General features: G+C 44.7%; 1 protein-coding gene across 3 annotated transcripts in view; it reads left to right on the top strand.

The window, feature by feature from the left end:
• LPCAT2 (lysophosphatidylcholine acyltransferase 2) overlaps positions 1-21,376 on the top strand; it is a 53,698-nt gene that overhangs the window by 6,463 nt on the left and 25,859 nt on the right. For all 3 annotated transcript variants that reach the window (XM_075281876.1, XM_075281877.1, XM_075281875.1), the window contains exons 4-11: positions 728-870; positions 1,371-1,588; positions 2,629-2,741; positions 4,930-4,990; positions 6,842-6,900; positions 11,259-11,293; positions 14,940-14,994; positions 15,119-15,201. In XM_075281876.1, the coding sequence (XP_075137977.1) occupies positions 728-870; positions 1,371-1,588; positions 2,629-2,741; positions 4,930-4,990; positions 6,842-6,900; positions 11,259-11,293; positions 14,940-14,994; positions 15,119-15,201 (767 nt within the window). The remainder of the gene's footprint in view (positions 1-727; positions 871-1,370; positions 1,589-2,628; positions 2,742-4,929; positions 4,991-6,841; positions 6,901-11,258; positions 11,294-14,939; positions 14,995-15,118; positions 15,202-21,376) is intronic.

The raw sequence follows: 21,376 nt of genomic DNA, 5'->3' as shown, positions 1-21,376 counted from the left end.
TTCTTTTCTGCTATCTCTATGCTTTCAAGTGGTAACCACCATTTTACCTGGTTTGTTCACAGAAGGTTTGGGTTTATTCAGATCAGATGTTTTTACAAATTATAGGTTGAATCTGATTCATTCTAAACCAAATAACAGTCTCTACTATCTACACACTGTGTACCTGGCAGCGGTGGTGCAAGACATTGCATCTGAATTGCATGCCTATGCATGGCTGCTACTAGGTAATACATACAGGTTAATAGACCAGAGCTGTCACTGTTACAATAATGAAGGCAAATATTTCAGGGGAAGAGAGTGGCACACCTGCAAAGTGAAAACCATTTCTGGTGACTACCTCTTGAAGCTCATCAAGAAAATGCTAAGAGTGTGCAAAGCAGTAATCAAAGCAAAAGGTGGCTACTTTGAAGAACCTAGAATATAAGACGTATTTTCTTTTTTGTTAAGTATATCATTTCACATGTATTACTTCATAGTTTTGATGCCTTCAGAGTGAATCTACAATTGTCATAGTCATGAAAATACAGAAAACTCTTTAAATGAGAAGGTGCATCCAAACTTTTGGTCTGTACTCTATGTACCCTGTGGATTTGCCATACATGTCTAAAGTATGAATATCTTGTTGAGAAATTTCTCTTTCAAATAAAATATTCCAAAGTTAATATTCTGTAGCATTTATGTATAGGCTACTCCTGTCTGTCTGTAATCTTATTTTCTTATCTTGCAGATGGTAATATGTGGCCTGTTTATTCTGCCATTTCGAATAGTTCTCTTTTTGACTGCACTATTATTGTCCTGGTTAGTCGCAGTCATTGCCACTAGTTGTATTCCGAAAGACAGAACGGCGGAGCCATTACAAGGATGGAGGAGGTAATTGTCCTTAAATATTGTTCAGCAAGCATGTAGCAGAGGGGCGTTAACTCCTTCCCAAATACTGTATTTGTACAAGACTGCTCATTCCTACAATTGGGTGTTACCATTCTGCTTGTCAATAGGGTGTTTCCTTGTCCAGTCAGTGCTGACTATGTAGGAACATGTCCTTTTAAAAAGTGTTGCCAATGTATTGGTATAATTTTAAAAAATATCACAATATAGAGGTCTAAGAAAAGATGCTCCAGAAGTACTTGCTAAAACTGAAATGTCAGGAGAAGTGCCAGGTCCTATTTAAAGAATGAATCCATCTTGTTATGACAAGTAGAGAAGACAGACAAAGGAAATCTCACCGATTACACAAACTAGAGTTCTCCTTTAAGCCACATCATTTCTTTCCTGTATTATGAGATCATTGAAAATGTTTTTTAATAATATTTTATTATTATTATTAATAATAATAATAATAATTTTCATAATAATAATACAATATCTTTCAGAAATTTGGCACAGCATTGTCTTGGCTGCCTTGGACGTGTGTTTTTCTTGTCTATGGGATTTCATGTTCGGGTCATTGGAAAACCTGCAAGCTCACTGGAGGCTCCAATTCTTGTGGTTGCTCCGCACTCTACCTTCTTTGATGGTATTGCAGCTATCGTATCAGGGATGCCTTCCACGGTATCCAGAGCAGAAAATGTGTCAGTGCCCATATTTGGAAGTAAGAGACTCATTTGTATATTATTTTACATATTTGATTTATTTATTTTACCTGTTTTAAATGATGGGCGTTGTCTGTGGTTAGAAAAAATGGTTCACTTTGTTTCATGAAAACCGTGCCATCCTTGACCATGGTAAGGTCAGAAAGAAATAGTATGAAGGAAAAAAAACACGTTAACCCCATACACTCTTAAAGTTGTAATGGGACCTAATAATTAATATGGCATCCATTGGAGTTATGGGGCCCTACTTTTATTACCCATGCTTTCTAATAGCTTTTCTTATTGTATGGCAGGACAGCTGGACAGCGGCATCTCATATTAAGCTGACCTCTTAGAACACCAAGTGAGAATTAAACTTCCTATGGGCTCTGAATATGTAATGCGGCCACCCAGTGTCCCAGCTCTACACTTAGGTGCTGAGATCTATAGTTGTGTTCAGACCCTACACATCCCCGAAGCAACACAACAATCCCCCTTTCTAGAAGTTACCTCCATTGGACCATGTTTTTATAGTCAGCAATGCAGGCTCAAATATATATTATATTATGCTTACTTATATAGCACCATCCTATTTCACAGCACTTTACAGACATTGACAGTCACTGTCCCATATAGGGCTCACAATCTAAATTCCCTATCAGTATGTCTTTGGTGTGTGGGAGGAAACCGGAGTACCTGGAGGAAACCCACGCAAACATGGGACAACATACAAACTCCTTGCAGATGTTGTCCTTGGGAGGATTTGAACCCAGGACTCCAGTGCTGCAGTGCTAACCACTGAGCCACCGTGCTGCCACAAATATAATATATATGTGTATGTCCTTGATAAATTATAAAATCTATGGTTGTTTTAGTGTATATGTAGTAAGTCTATAGATGAATGTGCGCATACATGTCAGTATAAATTGAGCGTGAGTATGTCTACTCATATGCAAGCAGAGAGTGTTACTATGTATAGTTTGTAAGGCAATATTTTCATGTTATGCAATAGTTTTGGTCTTGTATGGCAGCAATATATTCTGTTACTCTTGTCTTGCAGGTATTTTTCGTGCCTTACAGCCTGTGTTGGTATCACGAGTTGATCCTGATTCTCGTCGAAATACTATAAATGAGATAACAAAGCGAGCAACATCAGGAGGCAAATGGCCTCAGGTATAAGGTTTACCTCTTGTATGTAGCATATTCATAATTTGTTAAACTGCATTTTGGGGCTAACTCATCCTAAGGCTGAGGCCCCACGTTGAGTAATCGCAGTTTTTTGTTGCAAATTTTGCTGCGTTTTTGAGCTAAAGCCAAGAATGGCTACAAAAGGAATGGGAAATATATATAAAGTGCTTATACATCATACTACTGCTCAATCCGCTCCAGACGTTGGCTAAAAAAATGCAGCAAAATCTGCACCAAAAAAAGCTGAGTTTCCGTAATGTGGGGCCTCAGTCTAGGGATTCTAGCAAATCTCATTCTCACTTTGCGATAAAATATCTGCAGTGGGCACATTGCGATTTCACACTTCGATATTTTGGAAATATCAGCATGTCAATTATACCTACAGAAGCATTGGCAGGTTCCCTACAGGTATAATTGAACCAGAAAGTTCACAGAGGAAACGTTTGTTAACGTTCTGTCCAAAGCGCTGCTGGAAGAATTATGACGCATTTCCGCCACGTTTTTTTCCTCAGCGCTTTTTTGCTGCGAGACAGCATGTGGGGGCCTTAACCTAAAAACAGTAATGTTGTTCCACTGAGTTAAAGTTCTATTCTTTAGTCTGTGTGAAGAATATCTCCTGGCAAAGCCGCTTGGCACATCTGTGATCATCCTTCTTACCTTCCACTCACGCCCCATGAGTGCCTGGATTCATAGGATAATATGAAACGAGCTTTATAAATTTTGTATGTTTATCAACCCGAGTGAGTTGGTACTAAACACGAACATAGATAGAGTATACATCAGAGGATCGGCAAGCAAATACAGGTCAAAACACATTACAATACAGAAAATAAAACGGAATAAAAGAGTAGAAAAGGATAATGCCAAACAAAGTTGTGGTCTAGTTCTCTAGGACTTCATTCCTAGGCCTCAGGGTACTGTCTTCAGTCAGTAACTGAGCCTGTGCTCATATGCTTCCCAGAATCAGAACTCTCCTTGTTGCCTCTTTGCTTAGTGACCAAGAATCTAGGTCTTCCAAATACAAATACAAATGTGCTTTATTAGCATTGCCGAAGAAAAACATTTGGTGTTGCCAAAGCAAAGAATGGTTGGGGGTGGCTAAGGGGTGTGTGGGTTGGGGGTTTGTGTGTCCTTGGGGTCTCATGGTTCTTGTTTGGGGGTATGGGTGGGCATGGGGTAGACCCTAGAAGGGCGATGGGGAGCTTAAAGTTCTTTGGATGGTGAGTGGGGGGTCCTTGGGATTTCATCTTCCTCTTGTTTCGTGACAGCTGGACACGTATTGGGCAATGATCTCCACGGTGGACTCCTCTTCTCCCAGTAGGATGTAGAGTTTCCTCTTCTTGTTTGTAGATCTGAAGTCTGGGATGTGGGAAGAGAGTCTTTGGTAGTAGACGGCCCTCACAGCTGAGTATTTGGTGCAGTGTAGCAAGAAGTGGGCCTTCCTATATGGCCCCCTGGTTGCAGTGTTGGCACAGTCTGTTCTCCCGTGGCTTGTATGTCTGCTTGTGCCGTTCCATTTCAATCTCTAGATTGTGGGCGCTCAGTCTTGTCTGTGTTTGGGGTGGGATATTTTCTCCAGGTAGGTGGCCTGTGTGTAGTTCCTTTGCAGAGACTAGCATATGACTAGTGCACTACCCACACCTCCCCCCCAGATAGGCCCCCTCCACTTTCCCCTACTGCAGAACCCTGGGAAAGAGGGATGTCTTCTAGGTGCTGGAAAATATGTGTGTCTGGGGTGGACTTAGGGTCAATAGGCCCCTCTCTCCCCCTGGACATCTGTTGCCCAGGGGTAATAAACTGGCTGGCCACAAAGGCCAATCTCCCATGGTATACACATAAATCCACTGAAGCGAATTGACCACCAATGTAAACCCAGCTTGACACAACATTCCTAAAGGTATGTGTAGCACTGATATGAACAAGGAATAATACATTTTAAAAAAAGATACATAACTGAGGGTCTCCTCATCACACTCTGCTTCTGTTTCTTGTTCTATTGATTCTTTTTCTTTAAGATCTTTGCATTCAAGCCAAGACATGTCTTCTTCATGCTTCTCTGTGTGGTAGATTTTCCCTTTTATCTTGTTAAGAACATAAACTATACTTGCTGTATATAACTTACAATTTATATTCACGTTTTTGTATATTTGCCAAAATCTCTCTTGCTTGATAGGTTTTAATTTTTCCTGAAGGGACTTGTACAAATCGTTCCTGTTTGATTTCCTTTAAACCAGGTAGGCTATTGATATTCTTTGCTTTTATAGTACTTTACATAAAAGATAGTTATACAAATGCATTGAACCTGTAGTTCCCTTCCCCTTCTGTAAATGATCAGAAAACTTCTCCATGTCTCTTTTCTCCCCAGAGAGCTCTATAGAGTAATAGTGTAAAAGAATATATGCAGCTGATGTTTGTATGTTAGACTGTATGCTGTGAGATGGGAGGGGGCAGAAGTGGGGAGACGTCTAATAATACTGTAGTATCACACTTGGAAAATAGGCATGTCAAAATGGATGGACAAAACCAAAGCACACAAATATTTGTTGCACTTAATATACAATATAAAGTTGCTCAAGAAGTTTGTTGTTTTTTTTTTCTTAACCATATGTACAATAGGTTGGGGGCAGTTCAGTGGGTGAAAAGAAAATGGCTCCACATAGTCCCTAATAAGTGCTGCTAGACTGCGCAAATGCAAACTGGTAACCTTAACACAGATGATAGTCATCATGGGGCCTCTCCACTGTTCCCTGGCAGCAGATGTTGGCAGAGATATGTTTTTTACACTTGGATTCAACAGCTTGATTCTTTTGTTCTTGGGCATATAAGCCATAGAGGTGACTGTCAGCAGCTTGCTCCCCTTTCCCATTCAATATATATGCACTACATAATATACTGTATAGGCAATGCTCAACCAAGCTGAATGTACATGTGGATGGGGAAATCAGGTGACATGGGTGAAAGATGATATCCATCTTATGTGTATGGCAAGGATTACTCTGTAGACATGCAAATCTATTCTCCAGGATGTAATTAGGAGAACAGTGCCTCTGTATGCCGCCCTCTAGGGTCAGCTCCCTTAACATCATACATGACTCAGTTAATAAGCCTACTGATATGATGTGGGATTTATTGCCAAACCAATATTTCTATTCCAAAAGGAACAGATTCCCAGCTATGGACAGCGCTGTTTCGACCTATTGGGCCTCGTCAGCATAGCATAGGGATACTGGTTTGGCAGCGTGAGAGACTATAGACCAGGGTCAGGGGATAATCATACACATTAGGGAGAGTGTGTGCCTACATAGGCAGTACGGAGACATACAAGTCATTCCTGCTCTGCTAGGGATTCTGGTTAAAATATGCAAATCTATTCTCCAGGATGTAATTAGGAGAACAGTTCCTCTGTAATATTGGTTTGGCAATAAATCCCACATCATATCAGTAGGCTTATTAACTGTCATGTATGATGTTAAGGGAGCTGCCCCTAGAGGGCAGCATACAGAGGCACTGTTCTCCTAATTACATCCTGGAGAATAGATTTGCATATTTTACCCAGATTCCCTAGTGGAGCAGGAATGACTTGTAAGTCTCCATACACACTCTCCCTAATGCGTATGACTATCCCCTGATCCTATAGACATGTGACTGCCATAGCCAATCACTGGCATTATGGGTGAGGCTAATATGTACTACATGTAACCATTGAGGTCAGTAATTGGCTACATTGACCATGTGCTGATACAGAGTTTCAACCCTAAGAAAAAATAAGCAGCCATCATGGAGGTAACAGCTGGACAATATTCTTTTTCTTAATTTCATAACATTTACTCATCCCCCAAAGCCTTAAAACATATATCATATATCATTTACTCAACCCCTTAAAGCCTTAATACATACATCATGTCCAGGCCTGACACAATAAATTATAGTATGTGCGTGTATCCATGTGCAATAAACTTATAGCAATGTATAATCTCTCACAAGGATCCATAATACTACTATATAGAGGGCAATGTTACTGCCGTGAAATGTTACAGAAGACATTCTCTGGATTTCATCTTATTCCCATACATTTGTGTTTTCAGGTGCATTTCTTCCCCTAGTTCCTGTTCAGCCCATTATTCTGCGTTACCCCAACACTTTGGTAAGAAGTAAATGACGTTGACTGAAAATCCATGTTGATTTATGATGATATCCTTGAACTGAGCCATGTTATTTGTATTTCTTAACCAAATATAAATGTTATTATATACAGTCCTATGAAAAAGTTTGGGCACCCCTATTAATCTTAATCATTTTTAGTTCTAAATATTTTGGTGTTTGCAACAGCCATTTCAGTTTGATATATCTAATAACTGATGGACACAGTAATATTTCAGGATTGAAATGAGGTTTATTGTACTAACAGAAAATGTGCAACATGCATTAAACGAAAATTTGCCCGGTGCAAAAGTATGGGCACCTCAGCAGAAAAGTGACATTAATATTTAGTAGATCCTCCTTTTGCAAAGATAACAGCCTCTAGTCGCTTCCTGTAGCTTTTAATCAGTTCCTGGATCCTGGATGAAGGTATTTTGGACCATTCCTCTTTACAAAACAATTCAAGTTCAGTTAAGTTTGATGGTCGCCGAGCATGGACAGCCCGCTCTCAAATGATCTGAAAACAAAGATTGTTCAACATAGTTGTTCAGGGGAAGGATACAAAAAGTTGTCTCAGAGATTCAACCTGTCAGTTTCCACTGTGAGGAACATAGTAAGGAAATGGAAGACCACAGGGACAGTTCTTGTTAAGCCCAGAAGTGGCAGGCCAAGAAAAATATCAGAAAGGCAGAGAAGAAGAATGGTGAGAACAGCCAAGGACAATCCACAGACCACCTCCAAAGAGCTGCAGCATCATCTTGCTGCAGATGGTGTCACTGTGCATCGGTCAACAATACAGCGCACTTTGCACAAGGAGAAGCTATATGGGAGAGTGATGAGAAAGAAGCCGTTTCTGCAAGCACGCCACAAACAGAGTCGCCTGAGGTATGCAAAAGCACATTTGGACAAGCCAGCTTCATTTTGGAAGAAGGTCCTGTGGACTGATGAAACAAAGATTGAGTTGTTTGGTCATACAAAAAGGCATTATGCATGGCGTCCAAAAAAACAGCATTCCAAGAAAAACACTTGCTACCCACTGTAAAATTTGGTGGAGGTTCCATCATGCTTTGTGGCTGTGTGGCCAATGCCGGCACCGGGAATCTTGTTAAAGTTGAGGGTCGCATGGATTCCACTCAGTATCAGCAGATTCTTGAGAATAATGTTCAAGAATCAGTGACGAAGTTGAAGTTACGCCGGGGATGGATATTTCAGCAAGACAATGATCCAAAACACTGCTCCAAATTGACTCAGGCATTAATGCAGAGGAACAATTACAATGTTCTGGAATGGCCATCCCAGTCCCCAAACCTGATTATCATTGAACATCTGTGGGATGATTTGAAGCGGGTTGTCCATACTCGGCGACCATCAAACTTAACTGAACTTGAATTGTTTTGTAAAGAGGAATGGTCCAAAATACCTTCATCCAGGATCCAGGAACTGATTAAAAGCTACAGGAAGCGACTAGAGGCTGTTATCTTTGCCAAAGGAGGATCTACTAAATATTAATGTCACTTTTCTGTTGAGGTGCCCATACTTTTGCACCGGTCAAATTTTGGTTTAATGCATATTGCACATTTTCTGTTATTACAATAAACCTCATTTCAATCCTGAAATATTACTGTGTCCATCAGTTATTAGATATATCAGACTGAAATGGCTGCTGCAAACACCAAAATATTTAGAACTAAAAATGATTAAGATTAGAGATGAGCGAACACTAAAATGTTCGAGGTTCGAAATTCGATTCGAACAGCCGCTCACTGTTCGAGTGTTCGAATGGGTTTCGAACCCCATTATAGTCTATGGGGAACATAAACTCGTTAAGGGGGAAACCCAAATTCGTGTCTGGAGGGTCACCAAGTCCACTATGACACCCCAGGAAATGATACCAACACCCTGGAATGACACTGGGACAGCAGGGGAAGCATGTCTGGGGGCATAAAAGTCACTTTATTTCATGGAAATCCCTGTCAGTTTGCGATTTTCGCAAGCTAACTTTTCCCCATAGAAATGCATTGGCCAGTGCTGATTGGCCAGAGTACGGAACTCGACCAATCAGCGCTGGCTCTGCTGGAGGAGGCGGAGTCTAAGATCGCTCCACACCAGTCTCCATTCAGGTCCGACCTTAGACTCCGCCTCCTCCGGCAGAGCCAGCGCTGATTGGCCGAAGGCTGGCCAATGCATTCCTATGCGAATGCAGACTTAGCAGTGCTGAGTCAGTTTTGCTCAACTACACATCTGATGCACACTCGGCACTGCTACATCAGATGTAGCAATCTGATGTAGCAGAGCCGAGGGTGCACTAGAACCCCTGTGCAAACTCAGTTCACGCTAATAGAATGCATTGGCCAGCGCTGATTGGCCAATGCATTCTATTAGCCCGATGAAGTAGAGCTGAATGTGTGTGCTAAGCACACACATTCAGCACTGCTTCATCACGCCAATACAATGCATTAGCCAGTGCTGATTGGCCAGAGTACGGAATTCGGCCAATCAGCGCTGGCTCTGCTGGAGGAGGCGGAGTCTAAGGTCGGACCTGAATGGAGACTGGTGTGGAGCGATCTTAGACTCCGCCTCCTCCAGCAGAGCCAGCGCTGATTGGCCGAATTCCGTACTCTGGCCAATCAGCACTGGCTAATGCATTGTATTGGCGTGATGAAGCAGTGCTGAATGTGTGTGCTTAGCACACACATTCAGCTCTACTTCATCGGGCTAATAGAATGCATTGGCCAATCAGCGCTGGCCAATGCATTCTATTAGCTTGATGAAGCAGAGTGTGCACAAGGGTTCAAGCGCACCCTCGGCTCTGATGTAGCAGAGCTGAGGGTGCACAAGGGTTCAAGTGCACCCTCGGCTCTCCTACATCAGAGCCGAGGGTGCGCTTGAACCCTTGTGCAGCCTCGGCTCTGCTACATCAGAGCCGAGGGTGCGCTTGAACCCTTGTGCACACTCTGCTTCATCAAGCTAATAGAATGCATTGGCCAGCACTGATTGGCCAGAGTACGGAATTCGGCCAATCAGCGCTGGCCAATGCATCCCTATGGGAAAAAGTTTATCTCACAAAAATCACAATTACACACCCGATAGAGCCCCAAAAAGTTATTTTTAATAACATTCCCCCCTAAATAAAGGTTATCCCTAGCTATCCCTGCCTGTACAGCTATCCCTGTCTCATAGTCACAAAGTTCACATTCTCATATGACCCGGATTTGAAATCCACTATTCGTCTAAAATGGAGGTCACCTGATTTCTGCAGCCAATGACTTTTTCCAATTTTTTTCAATGCCCCCGGTGTCGTAGTTCCTGTCCCACCTCCCCTGCGCTGTTATTGGTGCAAAAAAGGCGCCAGGGAAGGTGGGAGGGGAATCGAATTTTGGCGCACTTTACCACGTGGTGTTCGATTCGATTCGAACATGGCGAACACCCTGATATCCGATCGAACATGTGTTCGATAGAACACTGTTCGCTCATCTCTAATTAAGATTAATAGGGGTGCCCAAACTTTTTCATAGGACTGTAGATAAGTATTAGGATAAATTCTGTATAAAGAAATATTAAGAAAATATCTTAGTCTGGAATCTGCACTAATATTATATTCAGCAGCTGTATGCAAAGCTTTGTACAATATGTCCAGGGCTAGACACAAATAAAACAACCTGGAAAACCTTTTAGGACCCATATTGCATTGTGTATTGTATAGGCATTGGAAACTTACACATGTAATTTAAAGGGAATGTATTGATTATATTTTTTACTTATTAAAACTTGAAAGTGAAACATTATTATTTTTTGTAGTCTACTTTTAATTTCTTATTGTAGTTTTTTTTTTCTTTTTTCTGCACAAGACTGCCATCTTGCTTAAGCTTCTCTTTACATTTAGAGATATGCTTTACAGTAGTCACATGGATCATAGATATAATATTGCTAGAGATGTTCATTGGGTTTCATGGGAGAATTTCTAGACATGCTCTATGACCAGTCCAGAGGTCATTAAAAGAGAGAAAAGTTGTGTTGTTCACCTGATGTGAATGGTGCTATCTATGTTATCTATATATAGATGGTACTTGTCAGGAGGCTGTTATTGTGCTGATAATGACGTGATTCCCGCATAGAAATCTCCTGTAGAGCAGGAAGTAGCTGCCTATTATTAGGCTTAGTGGCTACTGTGAAAGCTACAGATCAGTGGCATAACTAGAAATGGTTGTGCCCCAAGGTGAAAATTTGACATGGGCCCCCCACTGACCCTGTGGCATTGTGATGTTGGGAAATTTGCTGTGGTGCTATACCTATTATGATCTATAATTCTAGAAAATTATAACGTATTGAATAATGTCGAAAAATCTAATTTTGTTTCCATAGGATACAGTAACGTGGACATGGCAGGGATACACTGTGTAAGTTTCAAGTTGTAGAAGGTAACAGCATATAAACTGTTTCTACATGAATAAGGTATACACAATACACAATAGTATTTTTCTGGATTATAATTTTAATTCTAAAATAGTTTTTTTAGATTTCTGCCTGATGCTGTTCAATAGGAACCTGTTAACTGTAGTGGGGACAAAAAAATCAGCTCTGGTCATGTGATGAGTACACAGATAGTACGGGTACTGGGTACGTGGCACAACTCTGATAATTGTCCTGTAATGATCTGTGTCTATCACAGTAAACAATAAAAGGATCCTATTGCATTACAGCAAGCAAAGATCTTGAAATCCAAAACGAATTGCTAGAGAAAGTACATTACAAAACTTTATAACTCTTCATCACAAAATACAAAGTTTTACTTACTGAAAGTGTATTACCGCCTTTACACATTAAAGGTAAGTCTTTGTTACCTGTGAAAATATCCCAAATTTTAAGGCTGAGGCCCCACATTGCATAAACGAGGCTTTTTTGCTGCAGATTTTGCTGCATTTTTTTAAAGTCAAAGCCAGGAATGGCTACAAAAGTAATGGGAAATATATAGGAAGTTCTTATACTTCTACCTTCTGATCAATTCACTCCTGGCTTTGCTTCAAAAAACCACAGCAAAATCTGCAACAAAAAAACCTGTGTTTCCGCAATGTGGGGCCTCAGCTTAAGAGAAGAATTCTGCCTGGTATTCTCTAAGCATATGATAGGAGGGCCCTATAAATATTATTATTATTAGAGATGAGCAAACAGTATAATGTTCGAGGTTCGATATTCGTTTCGAGTAGCCCCTCAATATTCGACTACTCGAATCGAATATCGAACCCTATTATAGTCTATGGGGGGGAAAATGCTCGTTTCAGGGGTAGGCAACGTTCAATCAAATTATACTTACCAAGTCCACGAGTGAGGTTCGGGCTGGATCCTCCGAGCAGTCTTCTCCTTGCAGCGTCCCCGCGGCGTCTTCCGGCTCTTCATTCACTCTGCCAGGCATCGGGCCTGGGCAGAGCCGACTGCGCATGCTCGCACTACAAGCGGACATGCGTAGTCGGCTCTGCCCAGGCCCGATGCCTGGCAGAGTGAATGAAGAGCCGGAAGACGCCGCGGGGAAGCTGCACAGAGAAGACTTCTAAAGGTAGGAGAAGAACCAGCGTTGATTGGCCGACTGTATAGCATTCGGCCAATCAATGCTGGTTCTGCATCGAACTTTTACATTCGAACAGCGAGTGGTACTCGATCAAGTACGAGTATTTCGAATACCGTAGTATTAGATCGAATACCTACTCGATCGAATACTACTCGCTCATCTCTAATTATTATTATTATTTTCTCATATTCAGTGCGTTTACAAGCAAGCGTGATATTTGATGATCAATAGTCATTCATAGAACTCTCTCCTGTTGCTCTTTTCCACACCACCCATAGGGAAAATTATTGGTTAAAGTTAAAAAACAGAACATTGTTTTTTTTCCAAATGCGTAAATAATTAGCACCCCTTTAAAGCGACCTCCAACCCCTCATTTTACCCCTGCATTTACTATAATGTAATCTTGCTGATAAAGAACAATACAATTCTCTTTCTTAATATTTTTTATTATCTGGATGGCAGATAGCTGCACGTCTGCCACATTACTTCTTGTACAGTATTGCCGTGTTACTTTTTACCTCTGTTACTACATGGATTGTCTCAATAGTTATTTAAAATATGAAAAAAAAAGTCTAAAAATAAGAACAAAGCTATGGAGGTATCAAAGCTACTCAGTGTATTAAACACTGCCAAAGGTTGCCATGTGTGAATAGTTTAGGGATGATGTTATGGTATGGATTGTGATGATGTTATACGCCACTGTTAGAAATACTTTCACACTACACCCCTGGTGTTTTGGCTCTTGTACAGCTTTCTTTCTATGCCTGGGTGGCAGCGATTGTTACAAGGGCTCTCTAGATCACCAATATATATAATGGTTCTTCACATCTTTATGGCGTATTGCTAGTGTATACTATTACTCTGGGACACCCACTGATCTTGAGAATGGAGGGGACACAATGATGATTAGATTTAGTTTAATTAATTAGATTAAAACCTATAAAGGGGAGATTTACTAAGTTAAATGCGGCAGAATTCTGGCTTCATTTGTAGCAAGCCTGGGGTACATGCTACACATCATATCTATTATGTATTTTTATGCCTTGAGATCACTTAATGGGAAAATGGTATGGCTTGCTGGAAATAGTTGTGGCTTAAGGCTAAAGCCCCGCGTTGCGGAAACACAGCTTTTTTTGTTGCAGATTTTACAGAGTTTTTTAGAGCCATAGCCTGGAGTGGATTGAGCAGAAGGTAGAAATATTGCTCTTCGTATATATTTCTCATTTCTTTTGTAGCCAGTCATGGCTTTGGCTCAAAAATCTACAGCATAATCTGCAACAAAAGAAGCTGCGTTTCCGCACCTTGCAGAATCGGTTCACTCCATGTTACATAGCATGTGATATATACATAACCTGAGGGTGCATTCACACGATGTATTTTGGCTCGTAATCTGGCACGTAGACTCAAAATCACGGCCGCAAAATAGCGCCGCATATACGATCCACGCTCCCATTGAAATCAATGGGAGCGTATACGGCCCGCAAAAGCTCCTGCGGCGTCTACGTGCCAGATTACGAGCCAAAATAAATCGTGTGAATGCACCCTGAATGTAGAACATGAACCGAATGTTAGCACAGTTACCAGTAAAACTAAAAAGGGAAAAATGTACAGAAATACAATATACTTATTATACCTTAAATGGATTCTACCATTAAAACCTCTTTTTTTTGTGGATAAGACGTCGGAATAGCCTTTAGAAAGGCTATTTGTCTCTTCACTTTAGACGTGGTCTCCGCTGCGCCGTTCCTTAGAAATATCGTTTTTTACCGGTATGCAAATGAGTTCTCTTGCAGCGATGGGGGCGGGCTCCAGTGCTCAAACAACGATGGGGGGCGTCTCCGCCGCGGCCAGAGAATTGTCTCCAGCGCGCCTCCTTCTTCGTCCGCAGCGTCATCTTCAATTTCGTCTTCCGGCGCAGGCTCATAACTTCTAGGCATCGGGCCTTGAGCAGAGCAAACTGTACAGATGTACAAGCCACGGGAAAATGGCTGCTTGCACAGTATTGTTAGTGGCTATTTTCCTGTGGCCTGTTCGCCTGCACAGTCTGCTCTGCTCAAGGCCCGACACCTAGAAGTTACGATCCTGTGCCGGAAGAAGACATTCAAGATGATACTGCGAACGAAGAAGGAGGCGGCGCTGGAGACACTTCTCTGGCAGCGGTGGGGACGCCCTCATCGCTGTTTGAGCGCTGGGGCCCGCCCCTATCGCTGCAAGAGAACTCATTTGCATGCCGGTAAAAAACAGTATTTCTAAGGAACGGCGCAGTGGAGACCACGTCTAAAGGTAAGAGATGAATAGCCTTTCTAAAGGCTATTCCAACGTCTTATCCACAAAAAAAAGGTTTTCATGGTAGAATCCCTTTAAGTATGGGATTTATAGAAAACTAAAAGAAGCACTTTACTACTGAACTGGAATAGAAAGGGTAGAAAAAAACCTTATTACACTTATTATTAATATTTTCTTCTACTTAAATCTTACAGGGCAAAACTTCTTTTTATGACTGTGTGCCAAGTCTGTACCAATGTAGAAGTAGAGGTAAGAAATGCTTCTACTATCTATGAAGATGTGTAATATAATGTTAGATGTTCTCGCAGATACTATATGTGCAGTAATATATAATAAGATCCTGTTTATTAGCTTGGCTTTTCTTTCCCTTTAGTTTCTGCCTGTCTATGTTCCCTCTGAAGACGAGAAGAAAGACTATTTTCTGTATGCAAACAATGTCCGGAACGTCATGGCACGGTAGATATTATTATATATGTTAGATCCAAATGTTATCACATTGCTTACTGATGAAATGTATAAAAATTAGAGATGAGCGAACACTAAAATGTTCGAGGTTCGAAATTCGATTCGAACAGCCGCTCAATGTTCGTGTGTTCGAACGGGTTTCGAACCCCATTATAGTCTATGGGGAACAGATACTCGTTAAGGGGGAAACCCAAATCCGTGTCTGGAGGGTCACCAAGTCCACTATGACACCCCAGGAAATGATGCCAACACCTCTGGAATGACACTGGGACAGCAGGGGAAGCATGTCTGGGGGCATCTAACACACCAAAGACCCTCTATTACCCCAACATCACAGCCTAACAACTACACACTTTACACACTCAATACCACCTCTCTGACAGTAGGAAAACACCTTGAAACATGTGTATTTGGCACTTGCAGTGAGGAGAGCTTGTCACCAGCAGTGAATTTGGCCCTTGTAGTAAGTTGAGGTTGGCACCAACATTTGTTTTGAAAATCAGGGTGGATTGAGCCTCTAACCAGCAGAGTTTGGGCAAATTCATGGTGGAGGGAGCCTCTAAACACCCCAGTTTGGGCAAATTCATGGTGGAGGGAGCCTCTAAAAACCCCAGTTTGGACCAATTCATGGTGGAGGGAGCCTCTAACCAGCCCAGTTTGGGCAAATTCATGGTGGAGGGAGCCTCTAACCAGCCCAGTTTGGACCAATTAATGGTGGAGGGAGCCTCTAACCAGCCCAGTTTGGACCAATTAATGGTGGAGGGAGCCTCTAACCAGCCCAGTTTGGACCAATTAATGGTGGAGGGAGCCTCTAACCAGCCCAGTTTGGACCAATTAATGGTGGAGGGAGCCTCTAACCACCCCAGTTTGGACCAATTCATGGTGGAGGGAGCCTCTAAACAGCCAAGTTTGGACCAATTCATGGTGGAGGGAGCCTCTAAAAACCCCAGTTTGGACCAATTCATGGTGGAGGGAGCCTCTAACCAGCCCAGTTTGGGCAAATTCATGGTGGAGGGAGCCTCTAAACAGCCCAGTTTGGGCAAATTCATGGTGGAGGGAGCCTCTAACCAGCCCAGTTTGGACCAATTAATGGTGGAGGGAGCCGCTAAACAGCCCAGTTTGGGCAAATTCATGGTGGAGGGAGCCTCTAAACAGCCCAGTTTGGACCAATTCATGGTGGAGGGAGCCTCTAAAAAACCCAGTTTGGACCAATTCATGGTGGAGGGAGCCTCTAAACAGCCCAGTTTGGGCAAATTCATGGTGGAGGGAGCCTCTAAACAGCCCAGTTTGGGCAAATTCATGGTGGAGGGAGCCTCTAACCAGCCCAGTTTGGACCAATTAATGGTGGAGGGAGCCTCTAAACAGCCAAGTTTTGGGAAATTCATGGTGGAGGGAGCCTCTAACCAGCCCAGTTTGGACCAATTCATGGTGGAGGGAGCCTCTAAACAGCCCAGTTTGGGCAAATTCATGGTGGAGGGAGCCTCTAAAAAACCCAGTTTGGACCAATTCATGGTGGAGGGAGCCTCTAACCAGCCCAGTTTGGACCAATTAATGGTGGAGGGAGCCTCTAAACAGCCAAGTTTGGACCAATTCATGGTGGAGGGAGCCTCTAAAAACCCCAGTTTGGACCAATTCATGGTGGAGGGAGCCTCTAACCAGCCCAGTTTGGGCAAATTCATGGTGGAGGGAGCCTCTAAACAGCCCAGTTTGGGCAAATTCATGGTGGAGGGAGCCTCTAACCAGCCCAGTTTGGACCAATTAATGGTGGAGGGAGCCGCTAAACAGCCCAGTTTGGACCAATTCATGGTGGAGGGAGCCTCTAAAAACCCCAGTTTGGACCAATTCATGGTGGAGGGAGCCTCTAAAAAACCCAGTTTGGACCAATTCATGGTGGAGGGAGCCTCTAACCAGCCCAGTTTGGACCAATTAATGGTGGAGGGAGCCTCTAAACAGCCAAGTTTGGACCAATTCATGGTGGAGGGAGCCTCTAAAAACCCCAGTTTGAACCAATTCATGGTGGAGGGAGCCTCTAACCAGCCCAGTTTGGACCAATTAATGGTGGAGGGAGCCTCTAACCAGCCCAGTTTGGACCAATTAATGGTGGAGGGAGCCTCTAACCACCCCAGTTTGGACCAATTCATGGTGGAGGGAGCCTCTAAACAGCCAAGTTTGGACCAATTCATGGTGGAGGGAGCCTCTAAAAACCCCAGTTTGGACCAATTCATGGTGGAGGGAGCCTCTAACCAGCCCAGTTTGGGCAAATTCATGGTGGAGGGAGCCTCTAAAAACCCCAGTTTGGGCAAATTCATGGTGGAGGGAGCCTCTAAACAGCCCAGTTTGGACCAATTCATGGTGGAGGGAGCCTCTAAAAAACCCAGTTTGGACCAATTCATGGTGGAGGGAGCCTCTAAACAGCCCAGTTTGGGCAAATTCATGGTGGAGGGAGCCTCTAACCAGCCCAGTTTGGACCAATTAATGGTGGAGGGAGCCTCTAAACAGCCAAGTTTTGGGAAATTCATGGTGGAGGGAGCCTCTAACCAGCCCAGTTTGGACCAATTAATGGTGGAGGGAGCCTCTAAACAGCCCAGTTTGGACCAATTCATGGTGGAGGGAGCCTCTAAACAGCCCAGTTTGGGCAAATTCATGGTGGAGGGAGCCTCTAAAAAACCCAGTTTGGACCAATTCATGGTGGAGGGAGCCTCTAACCAGCCCAGTTTGGGCAAATTCATGGTGGAGGGAGCCTCTAAACAGCCCAGTTTGGGCAAATTCATGGTGGAGGGAGCCTCTAACCAGCCCAGTTTGGACCAATTAATGGTGGAGGGAGCCGCTAAACAGCCCAGTTTGGGCAAATTCATGGTGGAGGGAGCCTCTAAACAGCCCAGTTTGGACCAATTCATGGTGGAGGGAGCCTCTAAAAAACCCAGTTTGGACCAATTCATGGTGGAGGGAGCCTCTAAACAGCCCAGTTTGGGCAAATTCATGGTGGAGGGAGCCTCTAACCAGCAGAGTTGTGGGAAAGCAGGGTGGAGGGAGCCTCTAACCAGCAGAGTTGGTGGAAATCAGGGTGGAGGGAGCCTCTAACCAGCAGAGTTGGGGGAAATCATGTTGGAGGGAGCCTAGTATTAGCAGAATTGTGCAACGCTTATGGTGGATGAGTATGAGGATGCGGAGGAATTGGAGAGGTTGAGTACAGACATGGAGTTTCATGTTGGGGTGCTTTACACAGGTGGGCACAAAAATGAAGGCTCTATCCAGTGGTGGTTCATTTTTATCAAAGTGAGCCGGTCGGCACTCTCAGCTGACAGACGGGTGCGCTTGTCAGTGATGATGCCACCGGCTGCACTGAACACCCTCTCAGATAGGACGCTGGCGGCAGGACAGGACAGCACCTCCAAGGCATATAGGGCAAGTTCAAGCCACAGGTCCAACTTCGACACCCAATACGTGTAGGGCGCAGAGGGGTCGGAGAGGACAGGGCTGTGGTCGGAAAGGTATTCCCGCAACATGCGCCTATACTTCTCACGCCTGGTGACACTAGGACCCTCCGTGGCGGCACTTTGGCGAGGGGGTGCCATCAAGGTGTCCCAGACCTTAGACAGTGTGCCCCTCGTTTGTGTGGACCGGTGAGAACTTGGTTGCCTACTGGAGGAACTGCCCTCCCTGCCGCCAACGTCACATGCTGGAAACATCTCCATCATATTCTGCACCAATTGCCTGTGGCAAGCATTGATGCGATTGGCCCTCCCCTCTACCGGAATAAAAGACGAGATGTTGTTTTTATACCGGGGGTCAAGGATAGCAAAGATCCAGTACTGGTTGTCCTCCATGATTTTGACAATACGCTTGTCGGTTGTAAAGCACCCCAACATGAACTCAGCCATGTCTGCCACAGTGTTAGTTGGCATGACTCCTCTGGCCCCACCGGAAAGTTCAATCTCCATTTCCTGCTCATCCTCCATGTCTACCCATCCGCGCTGCAACAATGGGACGATTCGAAGTTGCCCGGAAGCCTCCTGTATCACCATCACATCATCGGACAACTCTTCTTCCTCCTCCTCCTCCTCCTCCTCCATTAAACGCAGTGAAGCGGACAGATGTGTGGACCTACTCTCCAGCTGTGATGGATCGGATGCTATCCCTAACTCCTCTGTGTGATCTGAGTTATCCCTGATGTCAATCAGGGATTCTCTCAGAACACACAAGAGCGGGATTGTAAGGCTCACCATCGCATCCTCAGAGCTCACCCTCCTTGTGGACTCCTCAAAGACCCGTAGGATGTCACAAAGGTCTCTCATCCATGGCCACTCATGGATGTGAAACTGAGGCAGCTGACTTTGTGGCACCCTAGGGTTTTGTAGCTGGTATTCCATCAAAGGTCTCTGCTGCTCAACCACTCTATTCAACATCTGAAACGTTGAGTTCCAGCGTGTGGGGACGTCGCACAAAAGCCGGTGTTGTGGCACATGCAGGCGTTGCTGGAGAGATTTTAAGCTAGCAGCGGCTACTGTCGACTTGCGAAAGTGGGCGCACATGCGCCGCACTTTCACCAGTAGCTCTGGAACATTGGGGTAGCTCTTTAGGAAACGTTGCACCACTAGGTTGAAGACGTGGGCCAGGCATGGAACATGTTGGAGTCCGGCAAGCTCCAGAGCTGCTACCAGGTTCCGGCCGTTATCACAAACGACCATGCCTGGGCCCAGGTGCAGCGGCTCAAACCATATTGCCGTCTCATCGAAGAGGGCATCCCTCACCTCGGAGGCAGTGTGCTGTCTGTCCCCCAAGCTGATCAGCTTCAGCACAGCCTGCTGACGTCTACCAACGCCAGTGCTGCAACGTTTCCAACTCGTAGCTGGGGTCAATCTAACAGCGGAGGAGGAGGCGGTGGCGGAGGAGGAGGCGGTGGCGGAGGAGGAGGCGGTAGAGGAGGAGGAGGAGGGGGGTGTTCTTCTCGTGTCCCTGCCAGGAATGTTAGGCGGGGAGACGAGGTACACCGGGCCAGTTTGGGAAGCAGTCCCAGCCTCAACTACATTCACCCAGTGTGCCGTCAGTGAAATGTAGCGTCCCTGTCCGCATGCACTTGTCCACGCGTCGGTGGTCAAGTGGACCTTTGTGCAAAGCGCGGAACTAAGGGCCCGCCTGATGTTGAGTGACACGTGCTGGTGCAAGGCGGGGACGGCACACCGGGAGAAGTAGTGACGGCTAGGGACGGCATAGCGAGGTGCCGCAGTTGCCATCAGGTCCAGGAAGGCGGGAGTTTCAACAAGCCGGAACGCCAACATCTCCTGGGCCAGCAGTTTAGCGATGTTGGCGTTCAAGGCTTGCGCGTGTGGGTGGTTAGCAGTGTATTTCTGCCGCCGCTCCAATGTCTGAGAGATGGTGGGTTGTTGTAAAGAAACGCCTGATGGTGCCTTTGATGGTGCAGGAGAAGGAGATAAGACAGGACCAGGGGAGGATGAGGTAGAAGTCAACAAAGTGGCGGAGGCAGATGAAGTGGTGTCCTGGCTCGTCCTCTGGAGTGCATCGCCAGCACAGTCAGCAGTGGCAGTGGCAGAGGCAGAGGCAGTGGCAGAGGCAGTGGCAGTGGCGTGAAAGGCAGGCGGCCTTTGTCCTGCCGTTGCTGCCTGCCACTGATTCCAGTGCTTGGATTCCAAATGACGGCGCATTGAAGTGGTGGACAGGTTGCTCTTCTCAGAGCCCCTAATCAATTTCGAGAGGCAAATTGTGCAGACAACACTATATCTGTCCTCGGCGCATTCCTTGAAAAAACTCCACACCTTCGAGAAACGTGCCCTCGAGGTGGGAGTTTTTCGGGGCTGGGTACGAACTGGAACATCTTGGGAGATTCCGGGTGTGGCCTGGCTTCGCCTAAGCTGCTGACCTCTGCCTCTGCCTCTAGCTACCCTTTTTGGTGCTGCACCTGCCTCAACATCCACACTACTTTCCCCGCTTGACATCCCCCCTGTCCAGGTCGGGTCAGTGTCCTCATCATCCACCACTTCCTCTTCCAACTCCTGTCTCATCTCCTCCTCCCGCACAATGCGCCGGTCAACTGGATGCCCTGACGGCAACTGCGTCACATCATCGTCGATGAGGGTGGGTTGCTGGTCATCCACCACCAAATCGAACGGAGATGGAGGAGACTCTAGTGTTTGAGCATCTGGACACA

The sequence above is a fragment of the Leptodactylus fuscus genome, chromosome 7 (genome assembly GCF_031893055.1).
Source record: "Leptodactylus fuscus isolate aLepFus1 chromosome 7, aLepFus1.hap2, whole genome shotgun sequence".
NCBI classification, from domain to species: Eukaryota; Metazoa; Chordata; class Amphibia; order Anura; family Leptodactylidae; genus Leptodactylus; species Leptodactylus fuscus.
The sequence above is the reverse complement of the archived record's forward strand: the minus strand, read 5'-3'. Positions and strand labels throughout refer to the sequence as shown.